The following is a 16,312-nucleotide window of genomic DNA, read 5'->3' on the forward strand; positions in this document are numbered from 1 at the left end:
CCACCCCGGTCTGCCAATCCAGCGGCACTGCCCCCGATGTCCACGCGATGTTGCAGAGTCGAGTCAACCACGACAGCCCTACAACATCCAGAGCCTTAAGGGACTCTGGGCGGATCTCATCCACCCCCGGGGCCTTGCCACCGAGGAGTTTTTTAACTACCTCGGCAACTTCAGCCCCGGAGATACGAGAGCCCATCTCCAGGTCCCCAGGCCCTACTTCCTCACTGGAAGGCGTGTTGGTGGGATTGAGGAGGTCCTCGAAGTATTCCTTCCACCGATCCACAACATCCCGAGTTGAGGTCAGCAGCACACCATCACCACTATACACAGTGTTGACAGTGCACTGCTTCCCCCTCCTCAGATGCCGGATGGTGGTCCAGAACCTTTTCGAGGCCGTCCGAAAGTCGTTCTCCATGGCCTCACCGAACTCTTCCCATGCCCGAGTCTTTGCCTCGGCAACCGCCGTAGCTGCACTCCGCTTGGCACGCCGGTACCCATCTGCTGCCTCAGGAGTCCCACAGGCCAGTAAGGCCCGATACGACTCCTTCTTCAGCTTGACGGCATCCCTCACCGCTGGTGTCCACCAGCGGGTTCGGGCATTGCCGCCATGACAGGCACCAACCACCTTGCGGCCACAGCACCGGTCAGCTGCCTCAACAATGGAGGCACGGAACACGGTCCACTCGGACTCAATGTCCCCCGCCTCCCCCGGGACATGGTCAAAGCTCTCCCGGAGGCGTGAGTTGAAGCTCCTTCTGACAGGGGACTCTGCCAGGCGTTCCCAGCAGACCCTCACAACACGTTTGGGCCTGCCAGGTCTGTCCGGCATACTTCCCCACCATCGGAGCCAACTCACCACCAGGTGGTGATCAGTTGACAGCTCCGCCCCTCTCTTCACCCGAGTGTCCAGAACATGCGGCCGCAAATCCGATGACACAACCACAAAGTCGATCATCGATCTGCGGCCTAAGGCGTCCTGGTGCCAAGTGCACATGTGGACGCCTTTATGTCTGAACAAGGTGTTCGTTATGGACAATCTGAGACGAGCACAGAAGTCCAATAACAAAACACCACTCGGGTTCAGATCAGGGGGGCCGTTCTTCCCAATCACACCTCTCCAGGTCACACTGTCATTGCCAACGTGAGCATTGAAGTCACCCAGGAGGACGAGGGAGCCCCCAGAAGGGGCACTCTCCAGCACTCCCTCTAAGGACTCCAAAAAGGGTGGATACGCTGAACTGCTGTTTGGACCATAGGCACAAACAACAGTCAGGATCCGTCCCCCCACCCGAAGGCGAAGGGAGGCTACCCTCTCATCCACCGGGGTAAACTCCAATACACAGGCACTGAGCTGGGGAGCAACCAGAATTGCCACCCCTGCTCGTCGCCTCTCACCATCGGCAACTCCAGAATGGTAGAGAGTCCAACCCCTCTCAAGAAGACTGGTTCCAGAGCCCTTGCCGTGCGTCGAGGTGAGGCCAACTATATCTAGTCGGAACTTCTCAACCTCGCGCACCAACTCAGGCTCCTTTCCCACCAGAGAGGTGACATTCCATGTCCCTAGAGCCAGTTTGTGCAGCCGGGAATCAGACCGCCAAGGTCCCTGCCTCCGGCTGCTACCCAAAACACAATGCACCCGACCCCCTTGGCCCCTCCTGCAGGTGGTGAGCCCACGGGAAGGGGGTCCCATGTTGCCTCTTCGGGCTGCGCCCGGCCACCAGGCGCTCGCCAACGTGCCCCACCCCCAGGCCTGGCTCCAGGAGGGGGCCCCGGTGACCCGCATCCGGGCAAGGGAAACTTGGCACCAATGTTGTTCAGCATCATTAGGGGGTCCTGGGCTACGCTTTGTCTGGTCCCTCACCTAGGACCTGTTTGCCATGGGTGGCCCTACCAGGGGCATATAGCCCCAGACAACGGAGCTCCTAGGATCATTGGGACACGCAAACCCCTCCACCACGATAAGGTGGCAGCCCAGGGAGGGGAGGTTTACAGTCATTTTGGCTAAAGCCCACACATTTGAGCATTCAGCTCACAAGCCTGACATGTTGCCTAACGCTAAATATGCAAGTGGTGCTATGTCCTCACCTGCTGTTGAAGGTGAGTTCATAATTATGCAATGGTTAGCTGGGTAAAAAAAAAAAAAACAGTTGTCATAATGCAGCCCTAGTATTTACATTCTTGTTACTCTTTTGATTTTTGGCTAATGTATGCAGCACATTGGGAAATTTGCTACTATTACTAGTCATAATAATAATAAGAAGAAGAAGAAGAAGATGACAAAATATTGGGCTATCTTAATAGAAGTAAAATCTCAAATTCATCACTGGTGACATGTTTTCAGTCACTGGATTTAGTGGAGGATTTAGTGTAGAAATTGTTTGCACTTAAAATGGTATCATATAAAGGGTAACCCTTCTGCTCTTGCATTCATCTGTTTATGTTGTTAGTGACTGAGGTGGCTTTTCACGGAGGGCACCAAGGCACTTTAGACCCAGATGTGGAATCTAATTGAATCTTGAACTAAAACCCCTCACAACTGAGACATCTGGTACACATTCAGATTTGTCAGGATTAAAAATGGAGATTAAGATTTGTCCCTCCTTGTTTGTTTTAGTTGTTTTTACAACCATTTCAATTATTGTGGAGGGAGGATATAATAAAGACTATCTGCACTGCCTGTCAGGAAGGTCAATATCACCTCAAAGAGTGAGTTCCTGAGCTTCACGGTGACCTTCAAGGGCACAATGGTGTTGAATGTTAAACAATAGCCATTGATCAGAATTCTCATGTATATAACTACACCTACGCAGCGTACCTGGTGGACCTTTGTGCTCTGTATGTGAACTGTGAGGAGAATGTTAATAAATGTTTTTACTAACATGTTGCTAATGGGAGGTAGTCATTTAGTTGGTTTTGGAGTTCTTGGGAATGGGATAGTTCCAATGTGCTAATTTGTAAATTTCCATACAGTCATAAATGCATTTGTTGTCCAACTCTGTCTGCCTAATCATGTGTCCCTCACGAGTTTCTGCCTATAGAAGTACAGGTGCAGAACATAAACATCATCTGCTTGGCCGAAGGGAGGTTGAGGAAGGCTTCATGGCCATTGCGAAAGGGGCTCCCTGGCAGTTGATGTGTTAGATGATTCTCAGCACAACTTTTCTCATGTGAAATCATGTTTTTGAGGCAAAATGTTTTATATTTCCAGGTCTGTCAGGTGTTTTTACACTTTTGGCCTCCACTGGATGTTTATAATTTAGAGTGATATTAATAGTTTATGCTTTAACATCAGCAGGTGGTGTTTAGCATAAAGGTGTGTTGTCATCCACAATGCTAAAAGTTTATTTTCCCTAGATTTCGATAAAACCAAATGCAAAGAATTTTTGTTTATGTCAAATTTCAGAGGCAAGATATAGTTGAAATTTGACAGAACCACAGTGTTAGACCATTCCACTGAGTTATCACTAAACAAAGAGTTCTTTTATTTGCACGGATTGCTTCAAATAGATTGTTAAGCAACATATGGCAGCACAACCCAGATAGGATGTGGTTCTGGGTCAGACTCTTTTGATGTAACTGGGTCACTTATGATCGGAGAACTCCACAAAGGGCTCCCATCTCCACCAAATCTGTACCTTGCATTTTGACAACTTCCATCAAATTTGTGTTATTGTAAATTGATTAAATTTACTTCGTCACAGCTTTTCCAGAATATTTCCATTTTTCTGTGTAAATATTGGTCAGTTCTTTGTGAGTCCTACTCTAATTCAGCAACAGCAGTCATCTCTCAGTGAGTGGGTATGTTGCACACAGGAAGTGCCAGTGTTTATTCAACTCTGTTGGCATGTGTTTTAACCCTTAATTGCTCTGTATGCAGGATGTCTTGAACCAAAGAGAGGGATCACAGTGGATTTAATCTGATACCATTTTAGAAATGAATCAGAGGAGATACTCCTTATGTTAACGTTGGCAGATCCATTAAAGCCTTCCTTGCCTGTAAAGCAGAGGTTTATGCTTGTATTCTTTCTTTGATATGCATTTCACATCTTTAGTTATTTTGGCAATATTTTTGAGCCACATGGGACATTTTTTGTCTAAGTATATGTAAAGCTATTCTGGGCTAAATGCAGCTACTTTGTTGTAAAAAAAAAAAAAAATCCTTATGAATAGATGTATAGTTTTGGTCAAACTGTTTCATTTTAATTTATAAATACCTGGGTTATAGCTCGTGTTTCTGCATAAATCAAAAGGCCTATATTTAGTCAAAATTAAGTATATGTCCAGCTTCTCAGAATACCATTTACTTGCAAAGTTAGGTCATCCACATTTGAAGCAACTCTTCCTATGTCTGATGTGCTATATGTTCGGCTTGGTAATTTGACATACCCAGTACTCACCACTTGGCAGCGGTGGGCCGTCAGGACCTGCACGGCCTTCTCTGCTGGCCTAAAAATATCTGAATCACAGACTGATGTTAATTATATTTTCAAAATATAATTAACATCAGTCTGTGATTCATGAATATGAAAATATGGAAAATATGTATTAAATAATTCCAAATGGTCTATCCACTTCCTTTTATTGCTAGCCTCCTGGTTGCGCTGCTTCCAGACATGTATTTTCATATTCAAGCATTTAACCAATCACATTTCAGCCACTATTTGTTGCCAGGGTCAAATAAATCTGCCTGGAGGCCTTCACAATCAGTTCTGCGGGCCCTGTAGCATAAAAAAAATGTCAATCAAACTGTTGCTTCAACCAATCAGATTTTGAGTTGGCGACCCCAAGGCCTTCTAGCAGGCGTAGGAAACGTCAGCGTATTCACACACTTTGATTGGATAGTCAGAGAGTGTACGAGCCAGAGCTAGCAAACTGCATCTGTAGCGAGCTGCACAAGCAAAGATATTGTTGTGTTGATTTAATAGCTGTTTTGTCATCCCACAATGGCTAAAGTAGGAGAAGAAATGAATTTGGTCGCAGATTTACTGTCAAAGCCATTTTTAAGACAGACTTTTTAAGAAAAGCTGGACATCGTTAAGCAAGGTCGGGCAACTCCGAAGCTAGCAAGCCTGTCGCAACCGGGAAAAGGATTTGTCCACCACTTTCAGTCCACTAACTACGAGCGGTACTCCTGGCTCACAGGCTCCGAGGAACGCTGCAAATTGTATTGCTGGGAGTGCTTGTTATTTGCCACTGATCGACGTGGTGTTTGGAGCCACACTGGATTTGTAAATTTGGCTTGCCTAACCAAGGCAGCAACGAGGCATCAAAGCACTGCTGGACACTTACAAGCAACAGTGCTTTCCAAAACATTTGGGGAAACCAGAGTGGATCTACAGCTGAGCGAGCAAGTGCGCAGGGAAACGGAGCTCCGCAACGAAAAGCTGAAGAAAAATAGGGAAATCTTAAAAAGACTGATAGACTGTGTTTGGCGGTGACCATCCCCGTGTCTACTGCTTCTGTTGAACGGACATTCTCAGCCCTAAAGCGAATTAAAACTTATGCCAGAAATACGACAGGGTAGGCTCGACTTTCAGCATTAGCTTCGATGGCGATAGAAAAGGACTTCTTGATGGAACTGAAACGCACGGATAATCTGCACAACAGAGTAATTGAAATCTTCTTGAGGAAAGAAAGGAGGATGGATTTTGTGTACAAATAATCAGGATTTTTGGTGAGTAAAATCAAAAATCCTGATTATTATACTAAAATGTTGCTATATTCCTAAATAATGTAGCATGGTGGGGAGGGTCAGTGTGGGAATTTCCCAGCATGCTTTGCGGCAGTGTGTCTGTGGGTTCAGGTTGGTGTTAACCCTGTTTTTGTTCGTTGTAAATGTTATCTTTTGCAACTTTCAATGTTAGTGTTCTATTTATTGAGTTCTGGTTGTTGATGTATTTAATTACTGTTTTAATTACCGTTTGCACTTGCACACCATAAGCCAGGTTATATGTGTGATCGAAGACCTCCCTTCGTTCATGTGTCTTCTGTTCCGTGTTTAGTAAAGTGACTGGCAGAAGTATGCGTCTGAGTTCTTCAGCAACCTAAAACCCTAACTTGCCACAATAATATTACAATTTTATCAGGTTATTTTTGATGCTTTTTTTATGTGTGTCACAGCTGTACCTGCAGTGGAAGTTTTATAGCCATAAAATAGTTATTGAGGGTTGGATTGATTCAGAATGAGCACTATTGAAGGCCTAGGTGTGCAATGCACGGCCCGCCACTGCCACTTGGGGATACTTGTCTCTACACATACTGGAAAAACCTCAATAGGACCCATTTTAAATCCTTAAAGTTTGAGTCATTGTAGATGAAAGTACATGGCTAGATTAGTTTACCTAGAAAAAAAGAGTATAATGAGTATTTTCTAAACAGGAAGTGTGTTTGTGCTTCATCCAAGATAACTACACTTATCCAAAGGTTTAAACAATTTATGCAGTGAAACAGCTTTAAACTCTTTTAAGGAATTGTCCATTACTCACTCACCACTTGACCAATATTGGATCATTAGGTGGTAACAGTTGGGGCCGAGTTACTTAAAAAAGAATCTGACGGCAGCACTGTTGCTTAGTGTCCCAGGCAAAGCTTGTCCAACAACTCTGTTCAAAATGGGGACATTGTATCTTTAAAAGACTCCCCTTTTTCCTCACATGTGCATGAAGTGTAAGTCTTGACTGGCTTTATAATATTAAAAAGTGGTTTGGTCTCTCATTTGTTCATAGGTGGTTTTCCCTGAGATATGTTTCTAAGAACGCTGCTTGGTTTGAAATGTACTGGGAGATGTAAAGAGGATACATTTAAATTCCTCAAATGTTGTTGCCGGATCTGGATTGGTGATCCTTTTCAATCCTTTGCTCTTTGCCTCATGCGTGTGTGACTTCTCCCTCTGTTGATTTCACAAAGGCCAAGTAAAGGGCCGCCATGTGGACAGTAGCATAAATTTGCAATGTTTAACATTATCTTAATAGGCTGCAAGTTTTTTTCCAGAAATCACCACAGTTTCACAAAGTCAGCCTGGCTAAATCACAGAGTCACCAAAGGGAATCTCCTTTTTTGCTGGATATGTCAATTGGTATAGTTTAAGATTAAGATTAAGATGTACTTTATTCATCCCCGTGGGGAAATTGAATTGTAGTAGCAACCTATACAAAGTATAGAAACAGAATAAATAAATACAAATAAGATTAGAACGTTATAAGCATATATATATATACAGTATATATTATAAGCATTATAAGCATATATACATAAATATAGAACAAAATAGAAAATAAAATTACAACATAAACATTACACATTTATTGTTATTGGCTGCGTTAGGATGAGTTATACAGTTTGATGGCGGACGGCAGGAATGACTTCCTGTACCATTCATTAGAGCAGCGAGGCTGCAGGAGTCTGCTGCTGAAGCTGCTTCTCAGTTTGTCCACTGTGTTATGGAGGAGGTGGGAGGGATTGTCCCTGATTGTCCGCAGTTTCAACACCATCCTGTCCCTCACCACCTCATCCAAGTTTGCAAGTCTACAGCCAACAACAGACCCTGCCTTTTTAATGAGTTTGTTAAGTCTGTTGGCATCCTTAGCTTTAATGCCTGCACCCCAGCACACTGCAGCAAAGAAGATGGTGCTAGCCATGACAGACTGGTAGAACATGTGGAGCATCCTGCTGCAAACACTGAAGGACCTGAGTCTCCTGAGGAAATAGAGTCTGCTCATGTCCTTCTTGTAAACAGCATCAGTGTTTGTGGACCACTCCAGTTTATTGTCCAGCTGAACACCCAGGAACCTGTAAGATGAGACTATTTCCACATCCTTCCCACTAATGCAGACTGGGGAGGGAGGGGACTTGCTTTTTCTGAAATCCACCACCATCTCCTTTGTCTTGGTCACATTGAGCTGCAGAAGGTTCTCCCTGCTCCACCTGACAAAACTCTCCACAAGGTCCCTGTATTCATCCTCCTGTCCATTCTCCACACACCCGACTATGACTGTGTCATCCGAGTACTTCTGGAGATGACATGTCTCAGAGTGGTACTGGAAGTCAGCTGTGTAGGTGGTGAACAGAAAGGGGGAGAGCACAGTTCCCTGAGGAGCTCCTGTGTTGCTCATCAGGGGGTCGGACACACAGCTCCGCAGTCTCACAAACTGTGGTCGACATAAAATATAATATGATATAAACTAGTTTTCCCATTACAGCATGGAGATCAATACTGTTTTTAGTTAGTGTTATTTCCAAATGTCATTCGGTGTGTGGAAGTGTAATAAGAGTTTAAAAGAAAAATCTCATGGATGAACTGGGACGCATGATGATCAGTGATGATTCCTGGGTTCACTGGGCATTTCGGGTCTCACAACATAAGACACCCTTGCCTATCCAACCCAGCCGGGGTGATTAAGTCCCGGCTTGCGTCCCAGTGGCAACCCACAGATCTGCCCTTTTCAGCCATAGCCATCTCACGGCTTTCTCTGCAGCTTTGCTTGTGGACTTAATGACTCTCTTCTTGGCTGCCATGTCACACCTAGACGGCCGAAAACCTTTCAGTGAGAGCACCCTGCAAAGCCTCTTGCAGCCATGTTAAACTCAGTCCTCGGGGGCCACAATCCTGCCGGGTTTTCTATCCCACTGAATGCATTTTCAGCCTGGTAGGACAGAAAACCCAGCAGGATCGTGGCCCTTGAGGACTGAGTTTGACACATGTGCTCTATAGCCAACTTCTATGGGCTCGTAGAACGTCCTCCAGCCCCTTCCCTTACACTCCTCCACCAGCTCCTGATACTTGCCATGTTTCCTCTTGTAGGTTTCCTCAATCCGCTCTTCGCAGGGCACTGTGAGTTCCGGCATGATCAGATGTTTTGAAGACAGCGAGATGATGATCATTTCTGTCCAGATAGATGTTGATGCAATGTGCTGGGTAACCTCAGTTGGTTTCTCAGGTCAGCGTACATCTGCCAATCAGAAGCTTTGTGGAGGACGCCTCTTGCTGTCTGTGAAATGGTATTTACTGGTGTTGATGTCTGCGGCTATACTCTTAGCAACAGTTTTGAGTACCTGGTAATGGCGACAGTGGTAGCGGCCATCGGCCAGCGCCTTCGTGCAGCTGAGGAGATATTCTAAAAAGCCTCTTCTATAGCGACTGAGTCAGGAAGGTGTATCTTTCTTGCCCCATGCATGGAGGTTTGCTGTGCTTGGTGGGCATTATAGACTGCCTGCAGAAGGAAGCAGACGCAGGGGAAGTCTGGATGTTTGACCAGGTGACTTTACGCTGCACCATGCTCTCTGTCCTTGTCCATCCTTCCTGCTGTCAGGGTCCCACTGCCCTGCCCACATGCTTACATTGTGTTCAGTTGTTCACGTAAAAATTTACAAAATGTATTGAGAATGCCAGCAAAAATAGTATCTGATGTACAAACTGCAGTATCTTTCAGCTTTATCAAAAGCAAGCATTAAAGGAGTCATTTTTAAAAAAAATAATTTTACTGTAGAGAATAGCTCCTTTTTATGAGGTCACACTCTGACAGATCAGCTCTACTTTGAACTAAATTTTAAGAGGTTTAAAAAAAATTTCAACATTTATTATCAGCTACACCTTTTGGCCCAAGTGTGACAATAAGCCACTTAAAATGACATTAATGGAATTATAGATGTTATTTCTACATCAAATAACCCAAAATTAGATCTCTGCATCGACTGGACTTGTTAAGGTTTACTTAAAGACGTTTCACCTTCTCTCCAGAAGGCTTCTTCAGTTCTAAACTCCTTTAGAACTCGCCTTGAGAAAGGAATAATAACAGGCTGTACCATCTACCTCATTCTTTTTGCATCAGCGATCAACCTGGAGGTAAAGACCGCTGAGGCGGAAGGCAGAGGGCTTCTATCCAGATCAGGTGTTCACATCCCCCAATAAAAGCCTATATGGACAATATGACCATCGCAGCAACATCTTTCTGGACAACATCAACTGGACTTGTTAAGGTTTACTTGAAGATGTTTTGCCTTCTCTCCACAAGGCTTCTTCAGTTCTCAACAAGTAGCATTTATAAACCCAATAGACCTGAATGTTTTATTGAGTTTAGAAATGAAGAAGCCTTCTGGAGAGAAGGTGAAACGTCTTCAATTAACATGACCAGTTGATGCAGTGATCTAATTTTGGATAATTATGACCTGGATGAATGAGAACCTACACATACATCAAATCATAGCTAAAGATGGGTTAAGTGCTACTTATTATTATAACATCACTTATTTCTGACATACATAGTTTCTTACAGAGCATCCTCACATTTTACAGAATTAATGCATTAAGTCAATCAAACAATGGCTGTAACTTTTATCTACAAGTAGACATTTCATTGATAAACCAACGTTTATTTTTTATAAATTATGAAAATCTTTCAAAGCATAATTATAAAATAAATTACTTCCATTATTTGTTTTTTTTTTTTTTTTACTTTTCTCAGTTTTTCAAAAATCTTTCCAAAATACAAGAGACTTTATTTTCACCTTTTGTATCTTTCCTGTCTTTCTCTCTCTCCAATTTTTTTAACCTCCATATCTTTATCTGTCTCATATATTTTCGTTTCCTCTGTGCTTCTCTAGCCAAACCTAAAAACTCGGCCAATATTGTGACTGTCCAGGCTGGTTCCAAATCAGTGGTTGTGGCCCAGTGTGAAGCAGCAGACGGAAAGCCAGCTGCCACCATCAAGTGGCTTGCATCTGTGGGAGGTAACCACTCAACCACCACCACGAATGGACCAGATGGCACAGTGACGGTGCGCAGCGAGTACCGTTTGGTTCCCACACCTGCAGACAATGGTAGGGAGGTGACCTGCCTGGTGGATCAGAGGACCCAAGAGCGGCCGTGGGTTTTTCCTGTCAAGCTCTCTGTGGAATGTAAGATGGATATACAGTGTTACTATATTTTGTGTCCTGTGAATTATATGCCTTAATGAATATAATAAGTAACTGTAGTGCTGAGTAAACAGCCCAGGTGTGGCACAGGAACAAAATGAACTGCAGTCAATGTTTTTCAGTTGTAAACAGTGGAGAAGAACATTGTTGTATATTGTTGCTTTAGGAGTTCAGAAAATACGCACAATACGACTAACGCTAAGGAGTACTCAACAATTGTAATGCTAAACAGATTTAGCATTGACTAAAATGAGGTTACATTTTTTTTTAAATTTTTTAAAATGAGAATCCAGCCTTGTTAAAGCATTTATATTTAAGTTTGTGGTTAAGCTGGCACTGCAATCACAATCAATTCACTGTGGAATAGAGGCTGCCAGAGCCAACAAGAACATCTCCCTTTGACCAATGTATCCACTCAGTTATGTTTCAATTTGCCATAATAGCCTTACTAATGTTGGAACTTTTTCCAGAGTTATCCCAGAGAAACATCGTTTGTTTAACATTATTTATAGGTATTTCATTTTTGAATTGTGGCTGATCTACTGATGTCAGTGATATAAGTATTTGAAATTAGCACGTTTTCTTAATGTCAGTTATCAGGGCCATTTTATGATGACTTTAAATAAATTCCTTGCTCACTGCTCCTTTAACGTTAGCAGGAATTAGTTGAAACCAAGTTTTGCATCACCACTCTTGGCAACTCATTCTTCCCCTGTCTGCATTTCAGACCCCCCATCTGTGTCCATAGAAGGATATGACAACAACTGGTATGTCGGCCGTTCTGACGCCATGCTCCTGTGCTTGGCTAATGCCAACCCTGCACCGATCTCAGTCATCTGGACTGCGTAAGACCTGCTTACTCTCTGTACATCATTTTCATGCAGAGATAATGACAGTTTTTATTTTCTTTTAAATGTAGCAACATGTTTATTAACCTCCCTCTATGCAAGCCAGAGCTGCTGTTCACATGACATCATTGCAAATTTTTAAAATATTTTACCTTTCTTCCTCTTGTCTCTTCATCATTTCTTATGATGCAAAAGATCTGAAAAAAAATTTCTTGCCGTCCAGAGTGTCTGGTTCATTGCCTGAAACAGTTATGGTGGAGGACAACAAGCTGATGGTAAAGAAGGTGGACGATGCTGTCAACACCACTTTCATCTGTGAAGTCAAGAATAAGCAGGGCACCAGCAGGAACCAGATCACCACCTTCGTCATCGGTGAGTTTGTTCAACCAACTTACATGCAAATGCAAAGACATGTATAGTCCACGCACTGGAATTGCTCCACACACAGATGACAAATGCACACATGTATCCACGCCAACAGAAATGTGTCACATGCTGGGATCTAAGGGCTATGGGACTGCTGTCTCTCTCTTCATCTTCTCAATAGATTTACATTATTTTTTCCCTCCTTGCTGGCCATCTTTCAGCAGGATTCAGCAGAGCCCGTTTGACTCACCCTGTTCCCATTGTAGGGCCAACTGCAAAGCTGTTCCCACATTGTCAGCAGGAAACTGTAACTTTGATCTCAAATCAATGGTGGACATTGGTTTAAAGGTTTGAGATGACAGTTTCAACAGTCAGTGTTTAGACCCTGTCAGCAGGCACAGCAGTAAGACAATCAGGGGTGTAAGTTTGTTCCAAGCTATGGGAGGAAAGCCCCAGGTGACTGTTAGAATAATAGTAAAAGACTAGAAGTAACAATAGTACAGTTAGTTACTGTTTTCACCATGACAACAATTCAGTGTGTGGTCAGTTCAAACTCACAATTTCCTGGTTTCTAATCAAAAGTAAAATTTGAATATAAACTATAAAGTCATTGTTATCAGCATGGTCAATTGGCTGTCCAGCCATATTCAAACTTACTCCCTTGGTTTGACAGACTGTGGGGTTTTTAAATTCTTCCAAAGAGCGGAAGTGAAGTTCATGTTGGTGTGAGCCAGCTTAGCAGGATTTTCCACTTTCTTGTTTTCCTTTTCATTCTCTATTGTTGAATCTCCATTTAATGACTGTTACTTAAAGCTCCTCCATCCAGGCTTTATCTGCATGCACAACTTATTATCTACACTGATGAGCAGGATTGCACTCACCACATGTTTAAATGGACACCTAAAACCTTTCTAGCTTTCTCCTGCTTTGTACACATCAATCAATTTTATTGGTGCTAGGAAACTGCCTACAGGAACCCATGTCTGCTGATTCTGTCGGAGTATCTATAAAGCTTTAAAATTTGTATCTAGGAGCTCAAATCTCATTGGAGGGTCTGCTTTCTCTTTTTCACTTGGAAACTGAACAAAATAACACACTAATATTGCTTAAAAAATCATAAAGAAGGGTTACTGTTGTTGGATCGCAATACCTCTCGTGTGTCACTGCTAATCCGCGTGTTCTTTGAATGAAGACTTCAAGAAGAATAATGCCAATTTAAAAATGTATTTAACAATAGAACCAATTCATACAAATACAAATATTACAGAGCTCCGGGCCAATTCATAACCCTACAATAACAGAGTCAATTGCCGGGGCATGAAGTCTGACAACCTAACTATCCCTTGGCCCAGTCTTTTATAGAAACACAGATGCAAATTATCAATGCTCATACAGTCCAATCCAGTTCTTCTGCTTGGATGACCTCGTCCTCTTCTTCCAGTCCCATTTGATGTTGGTAGATCATACAGGTAGTCCTCCTTCTCCATTATCTTCCCAGGTGGCCAGATCAAAGTTCACTTTCTTCATGCAAATAAGTTTATCAACCCCACCGTGATGTCCCGTTTTATAATGGGTGTTTAACACCTCCCGCCTGACTGGCTCCTGAGATTACAATGGTCTAAACAACAATCCTGTCAAAGGAATGTCTCTGATTTTTATTACATTTGCTAATGAGTCTACCATGCCTAACTTCTAAAGTACTTCTAAGAGAAGACAGGAACATATGGTAGAACACATAATAACAAGATAAAGACAATTCTCTTCACTGTTCAACTTCATTCTCTTCGGAGAGTTCATCGCATCGATCTGTCTGTCTGTCTGTCTGTCTGTCTGTCTGTCTGTCTGTCAGTCAGGTGCAAGGTGAATGTATGAAATACTAAAGATAAAAGTGGATAAAACAGTAGTACCCTGCATGCTTAATGAAAATTATCATATCAGCTCATGTTTTGGACGTAAAACTCTAACCATTCTATTTTTTACAAGTGTCAAGGCAGTCTATAATGCCCACCAGTGTTTTAAATGCATACATGGCCACTCTAGTGACACAAAGGCTGTTGTGACGCGAGACACTGAACTCCTAAATAGCTTCCAAAACCCGATATTTGATGTTTAATTACTACTAAATCCTAATGGGTTATTCCTTCATCTGCTTGTGAATGTGCAATACAGATACAGTTTATTTACAGAACAGTTCCATTTTAAAATGCCTTGTATACATGTAACACTTGTGACATGCCTCAAACAGTTGCACAGCACTTCTTCTTCTCTCTCTCTCTCTATATATATGTATATGTATATATATGTATAGATGTGTGTGTGTGTATGTATGTGTGTGTATATATATATATATATATACAGTATATATATATATGGATTGTGTATGTGTGTCTTTTTTTGTTTCCTCATTCACATGCAGATAATAAAAACAGCATCCTAAAATCCCTTACTGTGTATCCCAGTAAATACTCTGTGAATAGACTGTGTGTGTGTGTGTGTGGTGTGTGTGTGTGTGTGTGTGTGAGGTTGTGTGTGTGTGAGTGTGTGTGTGTATGCACACGTGCTCCTTCCTGACTGGTCAAAAGCTTTTCTATCTTGACTTCATTTTTCCATGGATTAGTTTGAACAATCATCAAGTTGAGCCTTACAACTAAACAAAAAACACAAAGAGCTATTTTGGCCCTAAAAGAAACTGGGCAAGCCACATACAGAAAAATCTGAGGGAAAGAAGCTTAAGAATTTTCTCGTCTTGGAGCGTAGATGCTTTGTAGCCAGGTGGTATGTTGCGAAGGTGTGTGGGAGGTTCACAAGTGGCTAAGCTGCTATGGTTCTTGCTAGAAGCAAAGCATTTGAAAACACAAAGAATACACTGCACTTTCAAATCGCAAAGGCCTCACATAATAAATCCTTTAGAAAAGCCTGGAGGTCCATTTATAGGGTACTTTTGTAGACAATTTTCGCTTATTTGAGAGCTCCACCTCTGTCTGTGTCATTTCTACCAATGTTACACCATACGTAGTTTACTGTGCACATAACATGACTTATTCTCTTTAGATGCACACTATTGTGCAAACTAGGTGAGTATGAATACAAACAAATCATATTTTATGCATTTGGATTTTCATAAACAAAAACATTGTCTGTATTACATTGTGGTCAAGGTGGTGCGGTCAACATTTTCTCTGGGGACAGAAAAAATGTCTTTGGAGCTCTGCATTACACCCAGCCCACTTAAACAGACAAAAATGGTAAATGGTTTACATACTGCAATCTTTGTAAGGTATGAAAATACCTATTTAATTTAGGTTTTTGTTTCCACTTTTTCTATTGTCAAGTCATGTCCAGCAGAAGATGCTAATTTTACTACTGAACACCTTTTTCATTTTTCCATGAGCATGCTGTAGTTGAAGTTCTCCTGACAGGCTCAACAGCTAAATCATAAACTACACTGCCTGGAAAAATCACTGCTCAAAAAAGTCACATGCTCTAATATTTAGCTGGATTGCCTGTAGCTTTGATTATGTCACATTTTTGCTCTGGCATTGTTTGTGTGATTTCTTTGCATCCATTGTTGCATTAATGTTTCACCAAGATTGTATTGATGAAGCAAGAGTCGGTCTGCGCTTAACAAACTTCTAGGAGTTTCTACAATCCTTTACACTGTTTTCTCTGCTTGTAGCTTGCCAATAAATTGACCCTTTTGAAACAGACTAGCATCTGTTCCACAACCACGGGATGTATCTTTGGTCATGGTTATTTAAGTATTTTATTGTTGATGTTATTTTATTGTTGACGTTAAATAACTTTTGCCAGATGAATGATAATCACAGTAATTATAGCTCTTATAAATTCCATTCCTATGTGAGTTTTTTTTTGGAGGGTGGGCAGACAGTGTATTTTATGATTAAGGAAATTGTATATACAGTGGGGCAAAAAAGTATTTAGTCAGTCACCAATTGTGCAAGTTCTCCCACTTAAAAAGATGAGAGAGGCCTGTAATTTTCATCATAGGTACACTTCAACTATGAGAGACAAAATGAGAAAAAAAAATCCAGAAAATCACATTGTCTGATTTTTAAAGAATTTATTTGCAAATTATGGTGGAAAATAAGTATTTGGTCAATAACAAAAGTTCATCTCAATACTTTGTTATACAGTGATCCCTCGTTTATCGCGGGAGTTGCGTTCCA

The 16,312-nt window shown here is 42.2% G+C and overlaps 1 protein-coding gene across 4 annotated transcripts in view; it reads left to right on the top strand.

The window, feature by feature from the left end:
• Window positions 1-16,312, top strand: part of pvrl2l (PVR cell adhesion molecule related 2 like) — a 194,229-nt gene that overhangs the window by 74,137 nt on the left and 103,780 nt on the right. For all 4 annotated transcript variants that reach the window (XM_029845620.1, XM_029845621.1, XM_011619797.2 and 1 more), the window contains 3 exons: window positions 10,600-10,893; window positions 11,639-11,756; window positions 11,983-12,131. In XM_029845620.1, coding sequence (XP_029701480.1) covers window positions 10,600-10,893; window positions 11,639-11,756; window positions 11,983-12,131 — 561 coding nt within the window. The remainder of the gene's footprint in view (window positions 1-10,599; window positions 10,894-11,638; window positions 11,757-11,982; window positions 12,132-16,312) is intronic.

This window comes from Takifugu rubripes, chromosome 12, assembly GCF_901000725.2.
Source record: "Takifugu rubripes chromosome 12, fTakRub1.2, whole genome shotgun sequence".
In the NCBI taxonomy this organism is placed as follows: domain Eukaryota; kingdom Metazoa; phylum Chordata; class Actinopteri; order Tetraodontiformes; family Tetraodontidae; genus Takifugu; species Takifugu rubripes.